Source organism: Protobothrops mucrosquamatus, unplaced genomic scaffold (assembly GCF_001527695.2).
Source record: "Protobothrops mucrosquamatus isolate PMUCROS unplaced genomic scaffold, P.Mucros_1.0 scaffold814, whole genome shotgun sequence".
Classification (NCBI taxonomy): domain Eukaryota; kingdom Metazoa; phylum Chordata; class Lepidosauria; order Squamata; family Viperidae; genus Protobothrops; species Protobothrops mucrosquamatus.
Window position 1 is genome coordinate 95,896 of NW_015387077.1, and position 20,307 is coordinate 116,202.

The following is a 20,307-nucleotide window of genomic DNA, read 5'->3' on the forward strand; positions in this document are numbered from 1 at the left end:
AAAAAAAAAATGACAGTCGGATGACTGAGGCCCTGCCCTTGTTTGGCTCCAGGAGAGTTACTATCCTTACATTAACAACAGTTACCTTACAGGAGATTGCAGATTCTGAGAGTTGCCCTCCCTCACACTAGGTTGTGCCAGGCTGGCAGAGTGGACTGTTTTAAAGAGTGATGGTCTTCCCCAGTGGTGGGATTCAGCCGATTTGCACCACTTCGGCAGAACCGGTAGCTAATTTTTTGTTGCCCAGGCCCAGAATGGACTTCCAGATGCAGCATCCACACAGAGAACCGGTTGTTCACCTATTTCAATCCCACCACTGGTCTTCCCCAAGCTTTGCCCTGATTGCTATCAGTAAATGTTACAATCCAAGTCCATTATCATTCTGAACTGGTGGCAGCCAATATTGGTTCATAATTTTAGACTGCTGCAGTCATGCAACTCTTGGTGGCTTATAAGAAATAAAATATACATAATACAATAACATCATTATCACCATTATCAAAGTTGTAATCATAAAAAGTATATTCACAAGTGTATTGTGAAAAGTGTAACACAGAAACAATTCTTAAGTATTATTTTACTATCTTAAAAAAGGCCCTCCAGAAAAGCCCCATCTCCTTCTTTCAGAAGACCCAACCAGGTTAAGGCAGTTAATCTCCAGTGATGAACTATTCCTTAGCATGTAAGTCATAATGGTGAAGCATCTCCTCCCAGCTCCAGTCCTTCTGTTCTGATGGTAGTGGAGACTAACAGCAATTTTTTCATATTGGACAGGCCAATTCTGGTTGAAGGAGGAGGTCCTTAAGTGTTCCAGTGTTGCATTTAGTAATTATTAATTTCCTGTTCAAAATTTCCTTTCTCTTTTTTGTTCAGCTTAAACAACATGAGTTCAGAGAGAAATTCCGAATCGATGCACCTTTCACTTTTGTTGATCCAGACCCATATAAATCCTTAAGCAAGGTAATAATTTGCTAAGACAGTGCTTTCCAAACCTGGGCAAACTACCCCAAGTTGGGTAAAAATGTTTTTTTTTTGGGGGGGGGGTAACAACACACAAACTCATTAACCAGACATTTACATTGACTTAATGACTGCCACATATACTAAAATATACTCAAAAATCTCCCAACATATTTTTATTAAGATGAAAATCAATGAAATTACCAATGGTTATTTGTTGAAATGACATTATAAATATTATTGTCTTTCTAATACTGGTAGTCCTAGAGCTACAATTCACTGATCATTCGAAGTTAGAACAGTGCTGAAGGAAGGGACTTACAACTGGCCATCAAAGTTTGATAAAACTTTCTGATAAGCCATGTTTGGTAATGAAGGAAAAAGTTTGGGAAGCACCGTACTAAGACGTGGAAATGTCTATCTGGGTAATATTTTATGGATTTCAAAGAATAACTTCCTCTAATACATATGCAGTACTTTTAGTGCCACAGTAAAATTCCCAGAACGATTGAGCTCTGTTGTTTCCCTTTGTTGAGTTATATATGTCATTAATAATTGTCACATGTGCTATCAACCATGCATCAAGAAGACTTCAATAAGGTCTTGAAGAATGGCCTGGAGTGCCGTGTTCCTGGCTTTAATGCTACTGAGAAGATAGACAGTAAAGGTCTAACATCTGTACTCAGCAAGTGGAAATCAATGCCTTTTCACTGTGTGCTTTCAGCAACAAAAAATGATTACTGTTATGGAGAAAGAGATGGAAGCCCTATCCAAATCTGCAAGCTTGTTTGAAGTATCTGTTCCAGACTACAAGCAGCTGAAAGCATGCCATAAGGAAGTGCGCTTGCTCAAGGAGCTCTGGGACATGATTGTCTTGGTAAGACTTTGAAGTGTAATTTGTGGAATGGGACAAGTGCTAAACTCTGAACCAAAATGGCAGGTCTTGCCACATCAAAAAGCAGAAAAAGTGAATTACTGAGGGAAGAAAATCCCAAGTTAGATCAATGTTGCTTCCCCTGTAACCCAAGTTTTTTTTTGTTTGCTTCTTTGTTTGTTTCATTCTGCTGGTTGATTTCTTTGAGTGACTCTGTCACTCTGTTTTTGTTTGGAAGTGGAAGTGTGGGCCGGGTGTTTGACGAGCAGAATATTATTTCCTTAATGGTTATATGGTTAGCATGATCTTCTATGTGTAGGATAGAGAGATCAACCTGAGTGCTTGATGGAAAGTATGAGAAGTCGTTGCAATTGATAGGTTCTTGTGAAGGATGAAGGAACTGCATAGGAGAAGAACTTGGTTCTCTCTGGATCCAAAAGGGAACAGCAAGTGCCTTGCTGAATTGCTTATTTGTCTCCTCCTATGATCTGTTGATATAAGCAATTCTGCTTGTGAGTCTTCATGTTTTTTTCAAATAGCTATTTGTGTGGGTATCCACAAGGGAGGCAGAAGAGGAAAGTGACAATAATGGGGTGATGATATTGTCATGTAAAATTCATGATGTATATGTTTGTATCAGATACCATAAAATCATTACAAAATTTTGTCACTTGCATGATGACATCACACCCTTGAGCCATGACTTTGATGACATTGTGGTTTGTTACAGACATCTATGACTATTTCCAACTTCTTGGCATTGGGGGAGTTTTCTATCCTTATTTCTGAAGATATTGGTCGTTTGCCTCTAGAGCCCCCAAGAGAAATTTGCTTATGCACCCATTAAATAACAAATCATTTAAAGCTGTGTACTGTCTGTTCCTAATGCAGGAAAACATTTATTTTGAATGGCCCATTTGGGCTACTGAAAAATAGGTTTGAATATCTCATTATTTGCATTGCATAGGGATAAATGGCAGTAAAGGGTTAAAATAGATATCTCGTTACTATAAGTTTTTTTCTCCTTTGAGCTGTAAAATCTTCAAAGCCTTCAAAATGATTCATAGGTTTTATAAGACTGTTTGTCTACAGAAAAGATTGCACACATATATGCATTTCCATCTAGGTAAATGAAAGCATTAATGATTGGAAAACAACCAAGTGGAAAGAGATTAATGTTGAACAAATGGATCTTGATTGCAAAAAATTCGCTAAGGATGTGAGAACTTTGGACAAGGAAATGAGACCGTGGGATGCTTTTATAGGACTGGATAATACAGTTAAAAACATGATCACATCTCTTCGAGCTGTGAGTGATCTCCAAAATCCAGCTATCCGAGATAGACATTGGAAAGAACTCATGCAGGCCACTCAGGTAATCTTATGTAGGCTAAAACAAAGACCCACAAGATTGATGATCACCATCATTGTCATCCTCATCATCTTTCTAATTTATGATCTTCCATCCACAAATTTGAAGTGTTCCAATAAAGTGAAATGTAAAAAATAGTATCTGTAGAAACCTATATAAAAACAACCTTTTTTTATTGTTGTACTGTGAGCTGCCTAGAGTTATGGAACATAAGATAAATAGCTATATCAGTCTTTTAAATAAATGAATGAATAAATATATTATAAATAAAGAAAAAGTCATAAAACAGTTAGACCCAAACACTGGTTCTTCTGATTTCTTGTTAATCTGAATATAAATTGAAGCTGCAATTATTATAGAATTGCAGAGTAGAATAGGAAGACTACAGATGAGTGTTCAGCTCTGACTGACTGTCCTTCCTCGCACGTCTTCCGTACCAGGTGAGGTTTACCATGTCTGATGAAACAACACTGGCAGATCTGCTTCAGCTGAATCTTCACAAGTTTGAAGATGAGGTTCGCAGCATTGTAGACAAGGCGGTGAAAGAATCTGGGATGGAAAAGGTACTGTTTGCCCCATGCCATGACCATTAATTACTCCCTCCTAGGTACAGAACACTTTGAAATGACATTGAACAGAGTTGTGATTCTCATTCTTTTCTTCATTATGTGGGCAAATCTCCACATAATGGGATCTAGTTGATGTTTTGGAATAGCTGAGAACAAAATCTGACTGAGGTCCTGCATGTTAGGCAGCAAGCAAGCAAACATTGTTCAGTTTTAAGTCTTTTTGGAAACCAAAGTTAAAATAAGCCTATCATTCTACTGATTAAGATCAAATGTTTCCTTTTCCACATAAACCTTTGCATCCTCTGTTTAAATGCTTTTTTAAAATATAGTGTAATTGCAAATATGTATTATAATCATTCTTATCATCTCACAATATGGATTCTCCATTAAGTTCCCAGTCCAACTGGATCTAAAGGCCAAGAAAACTCTCAAACAGAGTCATTGATGTATCTGCTCAAGACAATATTGCAGCATTTAAATATGTTAAGTCTTTTTTTAAGGTTATTATTCTTTATTAATAAAACCTTATTAATATTAGGCCATCATAGACTTTCTTAACTAGGTTTAAGGCTTTAGAATAGAATAAAGCTGGAAGGAACCTTGGAGGTCTTCTAATCTTTGAAGTGGTTGTCTCAACACAAGTCAACCTCCCAATTAGAAAAAAAACATTTAACAACTTATATATCTTAACATCTCAGGAGAACTTTTTCTAGAGCTTGTTTCGAACAACTAGACTCCATGGTAGGACATGAGAGGTTTCATGGAGTCCCCATTGAAGAAAGACTGTGTATTTCTGGAGAACCAACTGTTGAAGACATTGGACATATTCTTCTTGACTGCAAACTGTACTCTGCAGAAATGGTTCTTATTTATGTTCTTATTTAAAAATTAAAAAATACCGAGGCATCTGGGAGAAATTGTCTTACTTTTTACAGGGAATGAACGTGCACGTCACTAGTAAGACTGCAGTGTTTTTTTTCAAAAGCCATTTCAAAGAGAATGGAATATTTAGATCAGATTGGGATTAGCTGTAGGGGTGATGGCTTACTAAGAACATGTCCCATAGTGCTTTTTTTTGGGGGGGGGTATCTATTTGTATATTTGCATTTGTTTTATATTTTTTGATACGGTCAAATGACTAAATCAAGTTTCCATTCCATTCCATTGCATTCTATTATTCTTTTCTAATTATTCTTATTTTGTTATTTGTATACCATTTTGAGATAACATGTGCTCATTACTACATTAATTAGAAGTGCATCAGGACAGGGCTTGAAGTCCTACATTTGAAGTCCCGTAATATTCTGAGCAAGATTCAAAGCCCTAAGTATCTTGGGATCAGAAGGGTCCTCTGCTGCACATCAATTTGTCTTCAGGTCATAAATGGAAGCTTTTCTCTTAGTGAAAGGATGATAAGCAGAGGGTTACTTCATACCACTAATGGAACTCTTTCCTAGCAAAGCCACTAGTGACTTTGTTTTTTTTCTTGTCCTTTTAGCACCAAGGAGATACATGTTTATTCTTTGCAGAGCTTTTAAGTTTGCTATCTTAACCTATTGTAACTGCTGTTTCAATGCTGGTTTTACTCAGAGTAATTTGTTTTGCGGTATTGCATTGTTTGTTCTTTTATTGGGAACTGTTCTGGAACACAGCATATACAACATATAAAATAACCCTGCTGTGTAAAGTCTGCAACAGTGTGCTGTGTTTGCCAAATTATGTTCCTCATTAGCTGGTACTATACACAACTGTGACCAGGAATGGCGCTGCCTCCTTTAATATTTGTCTTCCCTTTTAAAGTCCTATATTCATGAGTAAGAAAATAGTGCATAAAGGACCCCATTGGCTTCAATTCCCATGATTCCAGCAAGCATAGTTTTGGGCCAACGTAGTTGATATGTTATGAATATGTAAGTTCAACAGATTAGGATAACACTAAGCAAGGAAGTGGGGTTCTCACAATGTTGCCTTGGTTTGGTTTGCTTTAGCAAAATAGAACAGATCCACCTGCATTTGCAATACAGCAGTTTTTAAAACATTTCTCCCCTTCTATTATTATCTGAAGGTGTTGAAGGCTCTTGACAGTACCTGGTCAACTATGCAGTTTGAACATGAGCCTCACCACAGGACGGGAACAATGATGCTGAAGGCAGACGAAGCACTAGTAGAAACCCTTGAAGAGAACCAAGTGCAGCTCCAGACTCTGATGACTTCTAAGTATCTGGCCCACTTCCTACAGGAGGTCTCCGGCTGGCAGCAGAAATTATCCACTGCTGACTCTGTGATATCCATTTGGTTTGAAGTCCAGAGAACCTGGAGTCACCTGGAGAGCATTTTCATTGGCTCAGAAGACATTCGAAACCAGCTTCCTGAGGACTCAAGGCGTTTTGATGTCATTGACAAAGATTTTAAAGTAAGCAAACTTCCTTTTAAGCGCTGATTCTGTTACTATTGCAAAAATATTACTAGAATGGCTAACAAATCTTTCTTCTCTTTAAAGGAATTAATGGCTGATGCAGTAAAAACTCCAAATGTGGTTGAGGCAACAAATAAACCAGGTCTCTATGACAAGCTAGAGGCCTTGCAGCAAAGGTCAGGAGGCTAATTTTGTCAAAGTGCAAATGTAAAATAGAGCAGAAGGAATGGTTTTTTGCAGCAGAAGCAAGTCATAGGGTGACAATTCTTGCAAGTCCACCTTTTAGTCAGAGAGAGAGAGAGAGAGAGAGAGAGAGAGAGAGAGAGAGAGAGCGAGCACCATTTCATCAGTGCCAAGTTTCTATTTATAATTTCTGTTTGTTTTTAATGGCAGCATTAAATGAAGCTAGGCCCCCATTCTGAATAACTAAAATTCTTCAGCTAAGACTTGGAATCAGAAGCTTTTTCTACTTGGCCTTGTTTTGGAAATAATTGTCTGTCACAATGATAATTGGGGATAGTTATGTTTCAGTGGCTATGGAAAATGTATTTGAGTAGTTGTCCCAGCGCACTAATGCATAGGCTGCCTCAAACAAGAACCATTTGTTGCAGTGTTAGTTAATGAAGATTATTTCATTATTTCTTTAAACTGAACAATAGTAGATAATACACAAAGCATAACTTGAGCGCCAAATTTATCACAACCTCTGATACAACATATTTGCAAGTAACCTTTTGCTTGTAGATTAAGTGCTATTCCTACAATTTATTTATTTTATTTATTAAATTTCTACACCACCCATCTTACCTGAGGCAGGTGAGATATGCATGCCCATTTCTTAACACTCTTGTCCCTTTTGAGTAATTTCTGAGCCACGTCCATCAAAAGCGTTAATGATCATGTTAGCATCAAACAAAATGAGGGTTCTCTTTATGTTGGAGATTTCCCTGCTTCCTTGGGTTTTCTAAAAGCTAACATTTAGGCTGAAAGCTGCTTGGGACAGAAGCCACTTTTGGGTTTGGTCACCTCATCCATCCCACTACAAGCAGTAAATGGAAACCAGATGATATTCAAAGGGCCCAGTGCTCCCACATCTGCCTCTGTTTTCCTGGAAGTGTTGTGCTGAGGTTTAAAAACGATATATTTTTTAAAATAATCAGATGCCTGGGAGTGCTTCAAGCCTGTCCTTTGCCCCTCTGATTATTATTAGTCCTCACAAGGACCTGAGACATCCCGAGGAAGTAAAATGGCACTCAATTGAAGGCTATCTTATCAGTCTAAAATGCTCCCAGCCAATACCTCACCTTCCCAAGAAAAATCAAAGTAGGGATGAAGTCAATTACATTCCCTAGCAAAGAAGGAGAATGCCGTGTAGGCCAAAAAGAGGAAGTACAGTAAAGTGAAGAGAGAAAAAAAAAGCGGGAAAATACGAATGCACAGAAGAGAGTCATATTTAAATGGATCAAATGTTTGGGAGATTCCAATTCCACTTCTCGTATTGACCCTGAGAAAATTAAACCTCTGCTTTAAAGTCTACATCCATGTACATCTATAGTGATGAATAATGATAATCTTAGAGAGAGCAAAAAGAACACTATTACTACTTTCTTCTCGCTTGCTTTTTAGTTTGGCACTCTGTGAAAAAGCTCTGGCTGAATATTTGGAAACCAAGAGACTGGCTTTCCCTCGATTTTATTTTGTATCTTCTGCTGATCTGCTGGATATTTTGTCCAATGGTAATGACCCTGTTGAGGTACGATGGAATGTCTTGGGTTACAGTATTTATTTATTTATTTGGAACTTGTAATGGAATTTGTAATTGAATGTCAGGAGTTTGACTAAGTTCTCTTTCCCACATAAAAAAATTAACGTATCCAATACAAATACCACAGAATAATAGAAACTGAACAGGATTTCTGTGACTTGATAACAGTTGGAGAAAGGGATGTAGCTTAGTGAGGCCTATGGTTTAAATTTTGACAATCTCACTTAACAGTTAATAAAAAGACCTTTCTCTCACTGGGATCAAACAGTTAGAGAAGAAAATGAGTGAATGTGTCAGCTGCACAGATTTGAGTGATGTTTTCAAATTAGACACTTTTTGTTCAGTTGATCAATGCATATTTACTTCAAGCTTTCAACAGTGATGATCTTTTTAAAGAACTGCTGATGTCTTCATCAGATCTCTAATACTACTGTCTGGTCCTTTGTGTTGTAATTCTTGAAGGTCTCCCGCCATTTGTCCAAATTATTTGATAGCATGGCAAAGCTGAAATTCAAACTAGATGCGGAAGAAAAGCCTCTGAAGATTGGCGTGGGAATGTACAGCAAAGAAGATGAGTATGTTGATTTTGACAAGGACTGTGACTGCTCTGGACAGGTTAGTTATAATTCTTTTTAAATGCAGTATTCCTGTAGATCTTAAGTTAGCAGAAAAATATCACAATGTCACTCCCAGACAATGTTCTGCTCAAGTATTAAGTTACTAAGCATACTGACCTTACGGTCTCAATGTGGGGCGATTGAAAAGCACTGAATGGTGGACTCCCCTGAATGATTTTCCTGTCACAGTAGCATTACCTGCTGACGGGGAAAAATCATCACCAATCATGGTTCTTACCAGCAGGCTTGGTTAACTGTAAGTGAGTTTAGCACCCTTCAAGTTGCCACGTTGGCAGGTTACTGGCCCTAGCAGAACTTTCATAGTGGTGTCACTCACTATCTCTGTCTGGCACTTTTCTGGAAGAATGCTAAGCCTGTGTTCTTCATTGATTCTCACCTCTTTGCTGCACTTATGATCTTTTTTTTACCTAAGTGAAAATAGGAGAACTCTTGCCAGTATCACCCTGCTGCCATACATCCCAAATAAAATAGGGTATAGCTGCCAGGGTATAGCTGACAGTGAGTGACAGCAAACAAAATTATATCCTCCACTGCCAAAAAAATTATGACACTAAGAAATATGGCCAGACAAACCCCCTGATAGACAGACATTGCAGACCATTGGTTGCAGAACCAGCAACATTCAATTGGCAAAATCTGGCTTTATCTCCTGTTTTTTAAGTTTAGATCCATTTTCAACAGGCAAGTCTACTGTACTTCCAGAAGGGACCAACACCTGTATATGTAGATTACTCACATAAGTTTTGAATTATATGTCCTGAAACACATTATAGACATTATATAGGCACATTCCCTTGCAAAAGCCAAGTATTGAGTGCCTCTTCCAACCTAAGCAAAAATACCCACGGAGGGCAATGAAGAGGTGTCATGTCTGCAATATCTTCAGTGCCCAGCAAGAGTTGAGCAGATCTTACTCTTTGATCATCTTCTCACCATCATCATAATGAGGCATGGTAGATTATTTCTATGGCAAATAATTTTGTGCTGGAAGAAAAGGTAAAACTCCCCTTTAACACCAGAACAGCTAAAACTGAATATAAACTGCTCTACCATGAGCTGAAGAAAATAGCCTGAGAATATATCCATTGAAAATAGTGACTGAGGTGATGTCACACTGTGGTTGGTGGGATGTAAGGCTGTGCCCTATGAAAAATAATAAACCATGCTGTCTGGGACATGTCATGGAAGGACAGTTCAACACAGTTCATTCAGAGATCCTTCAAGTGATGCTAAATTTTCATCATCTCTTTTTTATATATGCTTTAAATAACTGGATAACTGTATGCCCAAAAACTGGCCCCACCCCGCTCCACCCCCTGTCCCGCCCCAGCTCTGCCCCCCCATCCCCCACCCTGCAGGGCCACTCACCACCTCCAGGGCCTGCCGCAGATTGCCCAGGCAGCCCAGCAGTGCTTTGGCGGTCACGCCCTCTGCCCACGCCCTGCAGCATCAACTGTGCACGATGGAGTGTGAGGGCAGAGTCTTGTCTACGCTGCCTGGCTGCCATGTCCTTGGCTGCGCTGCTCCGCGTAGGCCACGCTCAGGGGCGACTCTCCTTCAGGGGGCTGCTGGAGAGGAGGGGGTCATGGGGGGAGGCAACGGCACGTGTGCCCACAGAGAGGGCTCCGAGTGCCGCCTCTGGCACCCATGCCATAGGTTGGCCACCACTGCTATAGGCTAACATCAGGATAGCTAGTGAAAATTATTTTTTAGCAACAGCAAAATGCAACAACCTTACAGTAGTGTACTAATTTTTGACTTATCATGATCATCATCTCACCGTTCTGCCAATAAGGCACACGATACAAATGAGTAAAAATTACACATTTTCTAATATAATCTGGTGAGGAAAGAGATTTAGAATTCGAACATTTAGAAGGATGCATATCAAGGCAGTACAACATGCAAAATTAATTTGGAAAGTCTACACCCAGGTTGAAGTTTGGTTAAACCGAGTGTTGGAGAGAATGCAGAATACCTTGCGCCAACTAATAGCTGAAGCTGTAGTGACTTACGAGGAAAAGCCGAGAGAACAATGGATATTTGATTACCCAGCCCAGGTAAGCAAAAAAGCACTATGGTTCAAAGGCATGTAATGCATGAAAAAGGAGGCAGGAACCAAAACAAGTTCATTTATGTTTATTCCATCTAAAGTTTTGGTCCTCCCTAGGCAGCATACATATCTAATTCTTCCATCTCCTGTTTTCCCTACAACAACAACTCTGTGAATGAGTTGACTTGGGCTAAGAGAGAGGGACTGGCCCAAAATCACCCAGTGAACTTCCAGGCCTAAGGACTTCCAGCTCTAAGTCACAGTCCTGATTTCTAGCCCAACATCTCAGCTGCTACTCCAGAGTGGCTGAAATTCTAACAAAATACAAAGGTAGACAGAAGAAGCATTTTTTTGTGAAGTTTAAGCTTAAAGTCTGATCACCCATACCTCAATGAGGGGCAATGTTTCTAGATGATTCACAGGACCGCAACTTTTCATATAACTTTTTGTCTGTGGCAGATTGCTTTAACATGTACCCAGATCTGGTGGACTACGGAAGTTGGCATTGCCTTTTCACGACTGGAAGAAGGCTATGAAAATGCAATTAAAGATTACAATAAGAAACAGGTGAATAGAGTTCTCTCAGTTTACCTGACTGTAAAACATTGGTATGTGCAATGATAGAACCTACGTGTGTGTGTGTGTGTGTGTGTGTGTGTGTGTGTGTGTGTGAGTATCAGACAAGTTTCCACAGCTCATGCTGAAAGAGATCAGAAAAGTCTTTCATCTCTTTTGTTTTCCTCTTCACAGATTAACCAGCTGAACACCTTAATTACACTGCTGATTGGGAACTTATCTCCAGGGGACAGAATGAAGATTATGACCATTTGTACTATTGATGTGCATGCCAGAGACGTCATTGCCAAAATGATTTTAGCAAAGGTATATTGTGAACTAAACACTGTGCAGTATTTTGTTCATGGGCATGTTTGAGCAAACCTTTTGTTCTGTTCGTTCATCCTGAAATCTCTTAATTTCAGGTTGAAAGATGAATTGCAAGAATTAGCCTCCCCCAGCCTGGTGCACTTCAGATATAATGGACCACAATTTTTATAATCCCCATTGACTGTGTCTGGGAGATTTCAGAATTGTAATTTAATACATCCACCATGGAAAAATGAATAAGCAAAGGGGTTGGGCCAATCATACCACTACAAATTGTTTTAGCTAGCAAATGCCATAGAACTCAATCTGCTCTAATGCATTCTAATTTTGTCACGAAGGAATCCTGAAAAAATTACAGAAAAAACGTGCAGGGCAATTATGGCCTTACCAAACATAAAATGAAATGTTCATCTCTTACTGTGCCTTTGGGAGGTCAAACGTTTTGGGAGCTTTACCTTAAAACTTTAACAATCTGATCTCTGAGATAAGTTATTGCACTGCAAATGATGTAAGGCCTTCTCCCTTATTAACAAAGGGCAAACAGATCTTGCTATGGCATGAGAAATTCTGAAGAGGTGTTCCTCTTGGTTGCATTACCTTACATGATTGAAAAATATAGACTTGGAAATTAGATGTATGAAAGGCTTTTATCTAGTCACATAGTCAACCGCCTGACAAAAGAACACCAAGAGTTACCTTTCACCTTTAGAAGCAGCATTGTTTAAAAAAAATTAATATTGGAAACCATTGTTCCAGCTGGATGGTACAATGGAGGGACCTGGAAGACCACTTAGACTTCACTAAAGACAAAAGAATTAACCTTCATCCATAACGAGAGAAACCTACTTTATTTAAGAAACTTAGGATGTTCATAAAGAAGATGTGCAAAAAAATGTTGGGTGGTCTATTTGCAAATGGTTGCCATCGTGGCAACTGATGGCATAAGTAATGGATGCCATTTGTAAGACATATATACAAAGAAACAAGATCATTTTTCATCTCTGGATCAGCCCTAATAAGTTTAGTCATGGCATGGCTATCTTATTTTCTCCCCCTTCCCAAGCTACCCAAATACAGAGCTGATACAGCTACAAAAAGGGCATATTAAAAGCTGATAATGAAAAAAAATGGCCGGAAAACTCTTGTGTTTGGCTCCATCCAAGAGAAAATGGCTGCCATTCAGCCAGCCTGCTGCACTGTTCATTTGCTTCTTCTGTAAGACACACATCGAAAGAAGCAATAATGATTACCACCAGCTCTTCCCCTTCTTCCTTGGCTTCTCACTGAACCCAATAAGGGCCACCTAGCACTCCCTAGTCAGAACTAAATTGCACTCCTTTCATGACAGGTGGAGAGCTCTCAGGCCTTTACGTGGCAGTCCCAACTTAGGCACCGTTGGGATGAAGAAAAGAGGCACTGCTTTGCTAATATCTGTGATGCTCAACTCCAGTATTCCTATGAATACCTTGGCAACACTCCTCGTCTGGTGATCACCCCGCTTACTGACCGGTATGAGCTCACCCACACAAACTTGAGTGTGGCACAGCCTGATTTCTCAGGCCCAAGATAACATGCCCAATCCCTGTGTTTTGCAGTTGCTATATCACCCTGACCCAGTCCCTCCACTTAATCATGGGAGGAGCCCCTGCAGGTCCTGCGGGAACAGGAAAAACCGAGACCACCAAAGACTTGGGCAGGGCTGTAGGCATCATGGTGTATGTCTTCAACTGCTCTGAGCAAATGGACTATAAGGTAGTGATCTAATGAAATATGGGTCAGGAGAACATCTTCTGACCTATAAAGTCTCCTACTTGTTCTAATTAATGCTTATGCAACACTTCTTTGATTTGATTTGAGGACAAGTACTTCTCTTTAGCGCATTTGAGTCATATGCAAATCACTTAGAAAAGAAATCCAAAGAAAAAGAATATGAAAGAGTCATTCATTGAGAGCTACAATTAAATATACACAGGTTTTTGTTGGTTATGCAAAGACTGTGTTATCTTGAAAGCAATGGGCCTTTTCCCAAGTTCCATGCAGTAAAATAAGCATTTTCCATCTGCACTGTTTCCATTTGGCAGCACTAATTATACCACTGAAAACAGCCTAAAAAGAACAGGCTGCTCATCTTTACAACAGTTTCTTTTTTAAAAATATCCTTCCCGGTGATGCCTCATCTGTTTTCTGCGCTTCATGAGTACTAAGGAGAATATTATTGCCTGTAAATGCATTCATTTCCAAAATAATGCACCTCATTTCAGTTTGAAGTTCCTATAGGATGGCCTTGGGACCAGTCTATGGCTTCACCTTTAATTTGAAATGACTAGGTAAGAGGTGAGGGTCCTAGGAAGCTTGGGGGATATTAAGGGTACTTGCAAATCTCCCCCAAATCACTTCCCTACCTGCTTACTCTGGATAGGGCTTGTTCTTGGAAATATCCAATCACCCCACTGATTCTGATTCAGATTCAGATTCAGAATAGAGCTGGAAGGGACCTTGGAAGAGGAGAGGGCCTATATACCATTCCAGACAAATGGCTATCCAGTTTTTTCTTTAAAAACTCCAGTGATGAAGCACCCACAACTTCTGAAGGCAAGCTGTTCCACTGGTTGATTGTTCTCATTGTTAGGAAGTTTCTCCTTAATTCCAGGTTGCTTCTCTCCTTGATTAGTTTCCATCCATTGTTTCTTCTCCTGCCACATGGTGTCCCAGAAAATAAGTTGTGGGACAAATTGGAAATATTCGTAGTGGGGTATTTCCATCAACAAATACCGAAGACTGCATGACCCATACTACTTTCACTGTGTAAAGATAACTGCAATCAAATGATACTTTCTTCATTCTAAACATTTTTTTCTCTTTCTAGTCCTGTGGAAATATCTACAAAGGGCTGGCCCAAACCGGGGCCTGGGGATGTTTTGATGAATTCAATCGGATTTCGGTAGAGGTCCTGTCAGTAATTGCGGTACAGGTAACTATTTTGCATAAGAAGCTGGTGCTGTTGTGTATAAATAACTGGGGGCAGGGGAGATGATTGCAGCTTGATGATTGCAGCTCAATGTCTATCCTGTGGGTGTTCCAAGAACAACAACTGCTTTAAAAAAAAACCCCTGGGCAGCTAGTCCATCTTTTTTATGTTCTGATGAGATAAAAGATGGAAGTGGTGGTGGGAGGCTGCTCAAAGGAATAAAATGTTCAGGATTCAATGTAAAAATTCTGTGACTACCGCAGACTGCTGTATCATTCTGTGATAAGGCCTCCCTTATTCCTCCTCCTTTGTTTGATGGGTGCTTTATCTGACACTGCTTAGAACCAAGCAGTCAGTGAGATGTCAGAACCACATAATAGAGCACATTAGATTGGACAATGTGAGACCATCCAGAAGCTATTCAATGCATTATCTTCTCATTCTTAACAGTGAACACGTTGCTGTTTATAATTCAATCCTACAGCAGTGTTTTAAAAATTGGTACTTTTCAGCTTCCAAAAAGCCTTATTCAGATGCATAAGTACTGTTTTAGTCATGCTTAGTGTACCATAAAATGTCCTGGAAAATGAATGTGTGAGCTTGAGTATGCAGTTATTCCTTGGTTTACTGTTTATCCAACGTGCCTTAGGTATTATCAGCTCCAAGTAGTTGAATTGTTATACATTTATATATAAATATTTGCATACCGCACTTCATTATCCAAATGCATGTGAATTAATAAAAGTATCTTCTGCTCATTGTTTAGGTTAAATGTGTTCAAGATGCTATTCGAGCCAAGAAGAAGACATTCAATTTCCTTGGAGAGATGATCTCTCTGATTCCCACTGTTGGAATGTTTATTACCATGAATCCTGGGTATGCAGGTCGTACTGAACTGCCTGAAAATCTGAAAGCGTTATTCAGGTATTAACATCTTGAGGAAATGAGGCAATGCAGGTTGGCTTGAATAAAGAAAAGGTTTGACCCAGGGAATTGGGTTAAATACAGAAATTCAGATGGCTATGTTTGCTTTGTCCATATTCATATCTATAAAATCACCAAGAGCTGAATTTGATTTGGAAATGGATATTTAAGATTGGGTCATGCCTACTCTGGCAGGCTTTAATGGAACAAGCCCACCCCCCCCCCAAATGCTCATTTCAAGAAGGCACTCAATGGGACGCTCTTAAATGTATAAATATGTCACCAGCCAAGAAAGGCTGGGAATCCCTGAACTAGTATATGGACTAAATGCCCTGAAATAAACTTTCAAGTAAGTATACCTGAAGTCCACTTATTTTGAAACTTTGGCCAAGTAATATTAAAAATGAGTTCTTTGCATAAAATATTATACGAGAAAGCTGTTGATTGCACACAATAAAAAGCGTATTTATCATTTTTACCTTTTTACAGCAGGTGGATTTTTTTTCTAATAGAGGCACTTGAAATTGAATTGTGTCTGGCATTTGCAGTGATTGCTCACTTTAGCGGAATGGAAATATGTGCTGTTGCTTCTGCTGTATAAGCACTCCAGATGCTCATTTTTCTCCATGTCCTCTTGTAGGCCCTGTGCCATGGTTGTGCCTGATTTTGAGCTTATCTGTGAAATCATGCTTGTTGCTGAAGGTTTTATTGAAGCTAGGCTTCTGGCCAGGAAATTTATTACGCTCTACACACTATGTAAGGAGCTACTTTCCAAGCAGGTAATTGAATGTGGTTCCACAGCTCCGCTATGGCGCCAAATATTTCAAAGCAAACAAAAAATTGGTGGGAAAGAATTGGCAGAGATTTCTGAAAATATTACAGTAATATGACTCACTGGATTCCATCTCCAAGTTCTCCATTATACTGTATTTTTTTTTTCCAAAGTCCTTGACAACACTACAAGAATGTATAGATTTCAATATCTGGAATAAATCCAGAATAAATGCAGCTGACCACCCCGTTCACTTGGGTAGGCCAACACATCCTGCAGGAGCCTTCCCCAACTGGGAGAACCATAGATGTATTTGGATTGCAACTCCCATCATCCCTGTTCAGCATAGTGAGGGAGATGGGAGTTATGGTTCAGAAATATATAGAGTATCCTGTATATGTGGGGAAAGCCAGTGAGGAAAGTTGGTTTATAGCCTTTGGGAAAAGACTTAAAAAGGTTTGGGAAGGCCCATTTTCCTCTAATCACAGTGCATATCTTTGCTAAGGTAGCCGTGTCTAGGAAGCCCTTTCTTCTCATTGGAAGTGGGTGATGTTTTGCACCTTATTTAAGTGACATCCTTTCATTCACCTGGAGTTCTAATGGCACTTCCTATCTCTCAGGATCACTACGACTGGGGGTTGAGAGCTATCAAGTCTGTGCTAGTGGTGGCAGGGTCCCTGAAGAGAGGGGACCCAGGCCGGGCTGAAGACCAGGTCCTCATGAGAGCTTTGCGAGACTTTAACATACCCAAGATTGTGACTGATGACTTACCTGTGTTCATGGGACTCATTGGGGACCTTTTCCCAGCCCTGGATGTACCCCGGAAGCGTGACCTGAACTTTGAGAAGGTGAGTTGGCTACTGTGGTTTCAAGCAAAGGGCTAAGGAAAGCAGTTAAATGCTTCTCACCAGAAGTACAAGAACTTTCTTCTGAGGGAAAATCAAGATGTCACCAGAAGAACAGCCCTGATTCAGAAACTGGCAGGGGCTGCTCTCTCTATTTACTTGAGTTGTAAGACTGAAGGACAGGGCTTGTAAGCAGAATCATGCTACCAAGCCATGCTTCAGCCAGGGATCCCTTGGCCCATTTTTTTTTTAAAAAAATAGCCCTGCTTGCTTCCTACTCTCTTGTTTAATGGATCGAACCACATGCAATTATATTTGCAGTTTTCTTTGTCTCTGAATTATGCACTTTGTTTCTTGTTTTTAAGCATCACCACTGCTACCATCATCATACAGTCAGTGTACACAGACTGACTGAGATGGAGATGGGCGGTATAGAAATGTGAGGTATAAATATTCCTCGACTTATGACCATTCATTTAGCAACCGTGTGATGGTGCAAAAAAAAAGTGACTTATGACCAGCCCTCGCAGTCACATGATCAAAATTTGGGTGTTTGGCAACTGACATGTATTTATGATCATTTGGAATGTTCCATGATCACCCTTTGCAACTTAGCTAGCTGGCTTTCAACAAGCAAAATCAATGGGGGAAGCTAGATACACTTAACAATCCTGGTGATTTGCTTAACAGCTACAGCAAAAAAAGGTGTAAAATCTGGTGTAACTGACTTAATAATCATCTTCTAGCAGCAAAGATTCTGGTCCCAATTCTGGATATAAGTTGAGGACTCTGTGTATATATGTGCGTATGAATTTAATTCCTTGTGTGGACCAATTATGAAGATTAATAGAAATGACTTGGAATACAATAGACTGATAAATAAAACACGCAGAACTAACCCAATCTGGAAATAAACAAATCTTATTAAATCTCTTATCCTCAGATTATCAAACAAGCTGTTGTTGAACTTCGTCTGCAACCCGAGGAGAGTTTTGTTTTGAAGGTGGTGCAGCTAGAGGAACTACTGCAAGTCCGACATTCGGTGTTCGTGATTGGAAATGCCGGCTCTGGCAAGTCACAGGTGAGAACTCTGTGCCACCACTTGGGACTTTTTAGCCAAGGACTCAGCTATGAGCTCAGTGTCATTACCAAGGGCCAACTGAACGTAGAAATGTTTTGTTTAAAATTGGTTTCACAGAACATGGCAGCCTTCATAAGGTGTCTCCCAAAATATTTGTGATTGACAGATCTTAAACCCAAGGTCAGGGGCCTGAATGCACTGCTGTCTGGAGGAAAGCCAGATAAGTGGCTAGCTACCCCACACACTGGCGGTTCCAATGATCTCATTTGCTGTGGGAGGAGGAATGTAAAAATTTTTCTAGCACTACCATTATCTCCTTGAATCCTGTTTGGTTTCTCAAAATAACATATTGCAGCTATAGCCACCTGCTCTTCTGAGCACCTGTTCATGATCATGATCATGACTTTGGTTAGGTGGGCACCCTAAACAAATGCGCTGATTTCATGACACTTCCTTCTCAGTGTATGGGGGCTACGGGCATTTGGATAAGGAACAACAGACTTTGGCTCAACCCTAGCAAGCGGATTTTGGAGCCTTCCAACTCTGTGGACTCTTCATCTTTGGTCCTGGTTGAGATTATACTCCCTCAGAAAGAACTGATGCACAGTTTGGAAGTTCTCTAGTCTAGAATGCTAGGCTTCTACTGGAAAGCAGGTGTCAGGCATGCCAAGAAGGTCTTTGCACAAATCCATCTCTTGCACCAATCCTGGATTGGAATGCCCTACTCACAATCACTTAAGGTCTTATCACCTCCTGTTTAAACCACTGCAATGTGCTCTATTTAAGGACTTCCCGGAAGCTGGGCTTGATTCAGATGCAATGAAGCAAGTAGTTATGAACTCGTCTTGATGCACCCACATAATACCACTGCTTTTTTCTGGAAGCAATTTAAGGTGTTGGTTATAGCCAATAAAGCTGTTAATGGCACAGGACTCAGTTACTTGTGGGACTATTTGTCTCTGATTATGCCTATTCAGCCTATACGCTCTGGCAGTGGGAGCATGCTTCAGGTCCCTTTCACAAAATAATCCCACAGTGGGAACCAAGGGACATGTCCCTGCCCTATGAGACATTACTTTCCCCTGGTTTAGATGGCCCAAACCCTTCTCTATTTCTACAGGGCCCTAAAAAACTGGTTCTTCCCCCAAGCATTGATCAGATCCCATGATGAGCTCATATATTAGGCCTTTGAATGAGATCTGAGCTAGCTGGCCTTAGTTGTTTCCCTGATTATTATTATTTCTGTTGTGTTATCCTGTTTTTTATGGTCTGGGATTACGTATTACATTATAATATTTTTAATTTCTAGTTTTTACATTTTTTTTCAACATGTAAGCTACCCAAAGTCTCCCTTGCAAATTAGGCAACCATATAAATCCTATCAATCCAACATCCAATCTGGGTTGGTCACCGGGACCAGAGGTTTAGTCTTCCAAGCTTTGGGACTTGTGCTGGAGCCCATCAATCCAATCAATATCTTTGGAGGCTCCAATAGTGGCCGCGTCCCTTGCTTATGCTGGCTCAAAGATGATTAAAATTAAAGTCCGATATATCTGGAGAATGCCAGATCAGGAATGGACACAATAGTGCATATGATGGACAGAATATTCAATCTTTTCTTTCTGGCAGGTATTAAAATCTCTGAATAAAACTTATCAGCTCATGAAGAGAAAGCCTGTAGCTGTTGACCTTGATCCTAAAGCTGTGACTTGTGATGAGCTATTTGGTATAATTAATCCAGCAACAAGAGAATGGAAAGATGGTAAGAAGCAAATAGTTACTTTCTGGAGATTGAGCTGAACCACATTTTTTATTTTGATTGTTGTTTAGCTACAATCTCCAGAAATCACAGAAAGGTGATTATATAAAAGCTGAGAAAATAGTGCAAAATAGCAAATGTCTACATTAATGTGCATAGAAAGATCATGCATTTGTTTTACAGAATAACATTTAAATTTCTTCCATGAAATACTACTAAAGTGGCACTATATATATATATATATATATATATTGGTAATTAAACTGAATATATGATCCCTGGGTGCATCCATGCCAAACAAATAAAATAAAACGAACACCAGGGTAAAATAATCAAACTCTAGGAGTTTAATGTTACAGTACCAAACGCCAAGCTTTCGTCAGCATTCTGCTGACATCATCAGGGCTTAAACGGTCAGTCTATGGG

The 20,307-nt window shown here is 39.7% G+C and overlaps 1 protein-coding gene across 1 annotated transcript in view; it reads left to right on the top strand.

Annotated features, from left to right (window-relative positions):
• The window catches only part of DNAH17 (dynein axonemal heavy chain 17), a 108,869-nt gene that overhangs the window by 22,942 nt on the left and 65,620 nt on the right, over window positions 1–20,307 (top strand). Inside the window, exons 18-36 of the mRNA XM_015818888.1 lie at window positions 874–960; window positions 1,685–1,837; window positions 2,961–3,209; window positions 3,647–3,769; window positions 5,841–6,188; window positions 6,276–6,367; window positions 7,818–7,944; window positions 8,419–8,571; window positions 10,529–10,654; window positions 11,107–11,214; window positions 11,398–11,529; window positions 12,881–13,041; window positions 13,128–13,284; window positions 14,399–14,503; window positions 15,267–15,424; window positions 16,065–16,203; window positions 16,817–17,044; window positions 17,985–18,122; window positions 19,752–19,884. Of these exons, the coding sequence (XP_015674374.1) occupies window positions 874–960; window positions 1,685–1,837; window positions 2,961–3,209; window positions 3,647–3,769; window positions 5,841–6,188; window positions 6,276–6,367; window positions 7,818–7,944; window positions 8,419–8,571; window positions 10,529–10,654; window positions 11,107–11,214; window positions 11,398–11,529; window positions 12,881–13,041; window positions 13,128–13,284; window positions 14,399–14,503; window positions 15,267–15,424; window positions 16,065–16,203; window positions 16,817–17,044; window positions 17,985–18,122; window positions 19,752–19,884 (2,917 nt within the window). The remainder of the gene's footprint in view (window positions 1–873; window positions 961–1,684; window positions 1,838–2,960; window positions 3,210–3,646; window positions 3,770–5,840; window positions 6,189–6,275; window positions 6,368–7,817; window positions 7,945–8,418; window positions 8,572–10,528; window positions 10,655–11,106; window positions 11,215–11,397; window positions 11,530–12,880; window positions 13,042–13,127; window positions 13,285–14,398; window positions 14,504–15,266; window positions 15,425–16,064; window positions 16,204–16,816; window positions 17,045–17,984; window positions 18,123–19,751; window positions 19,885–20,307) is intronic.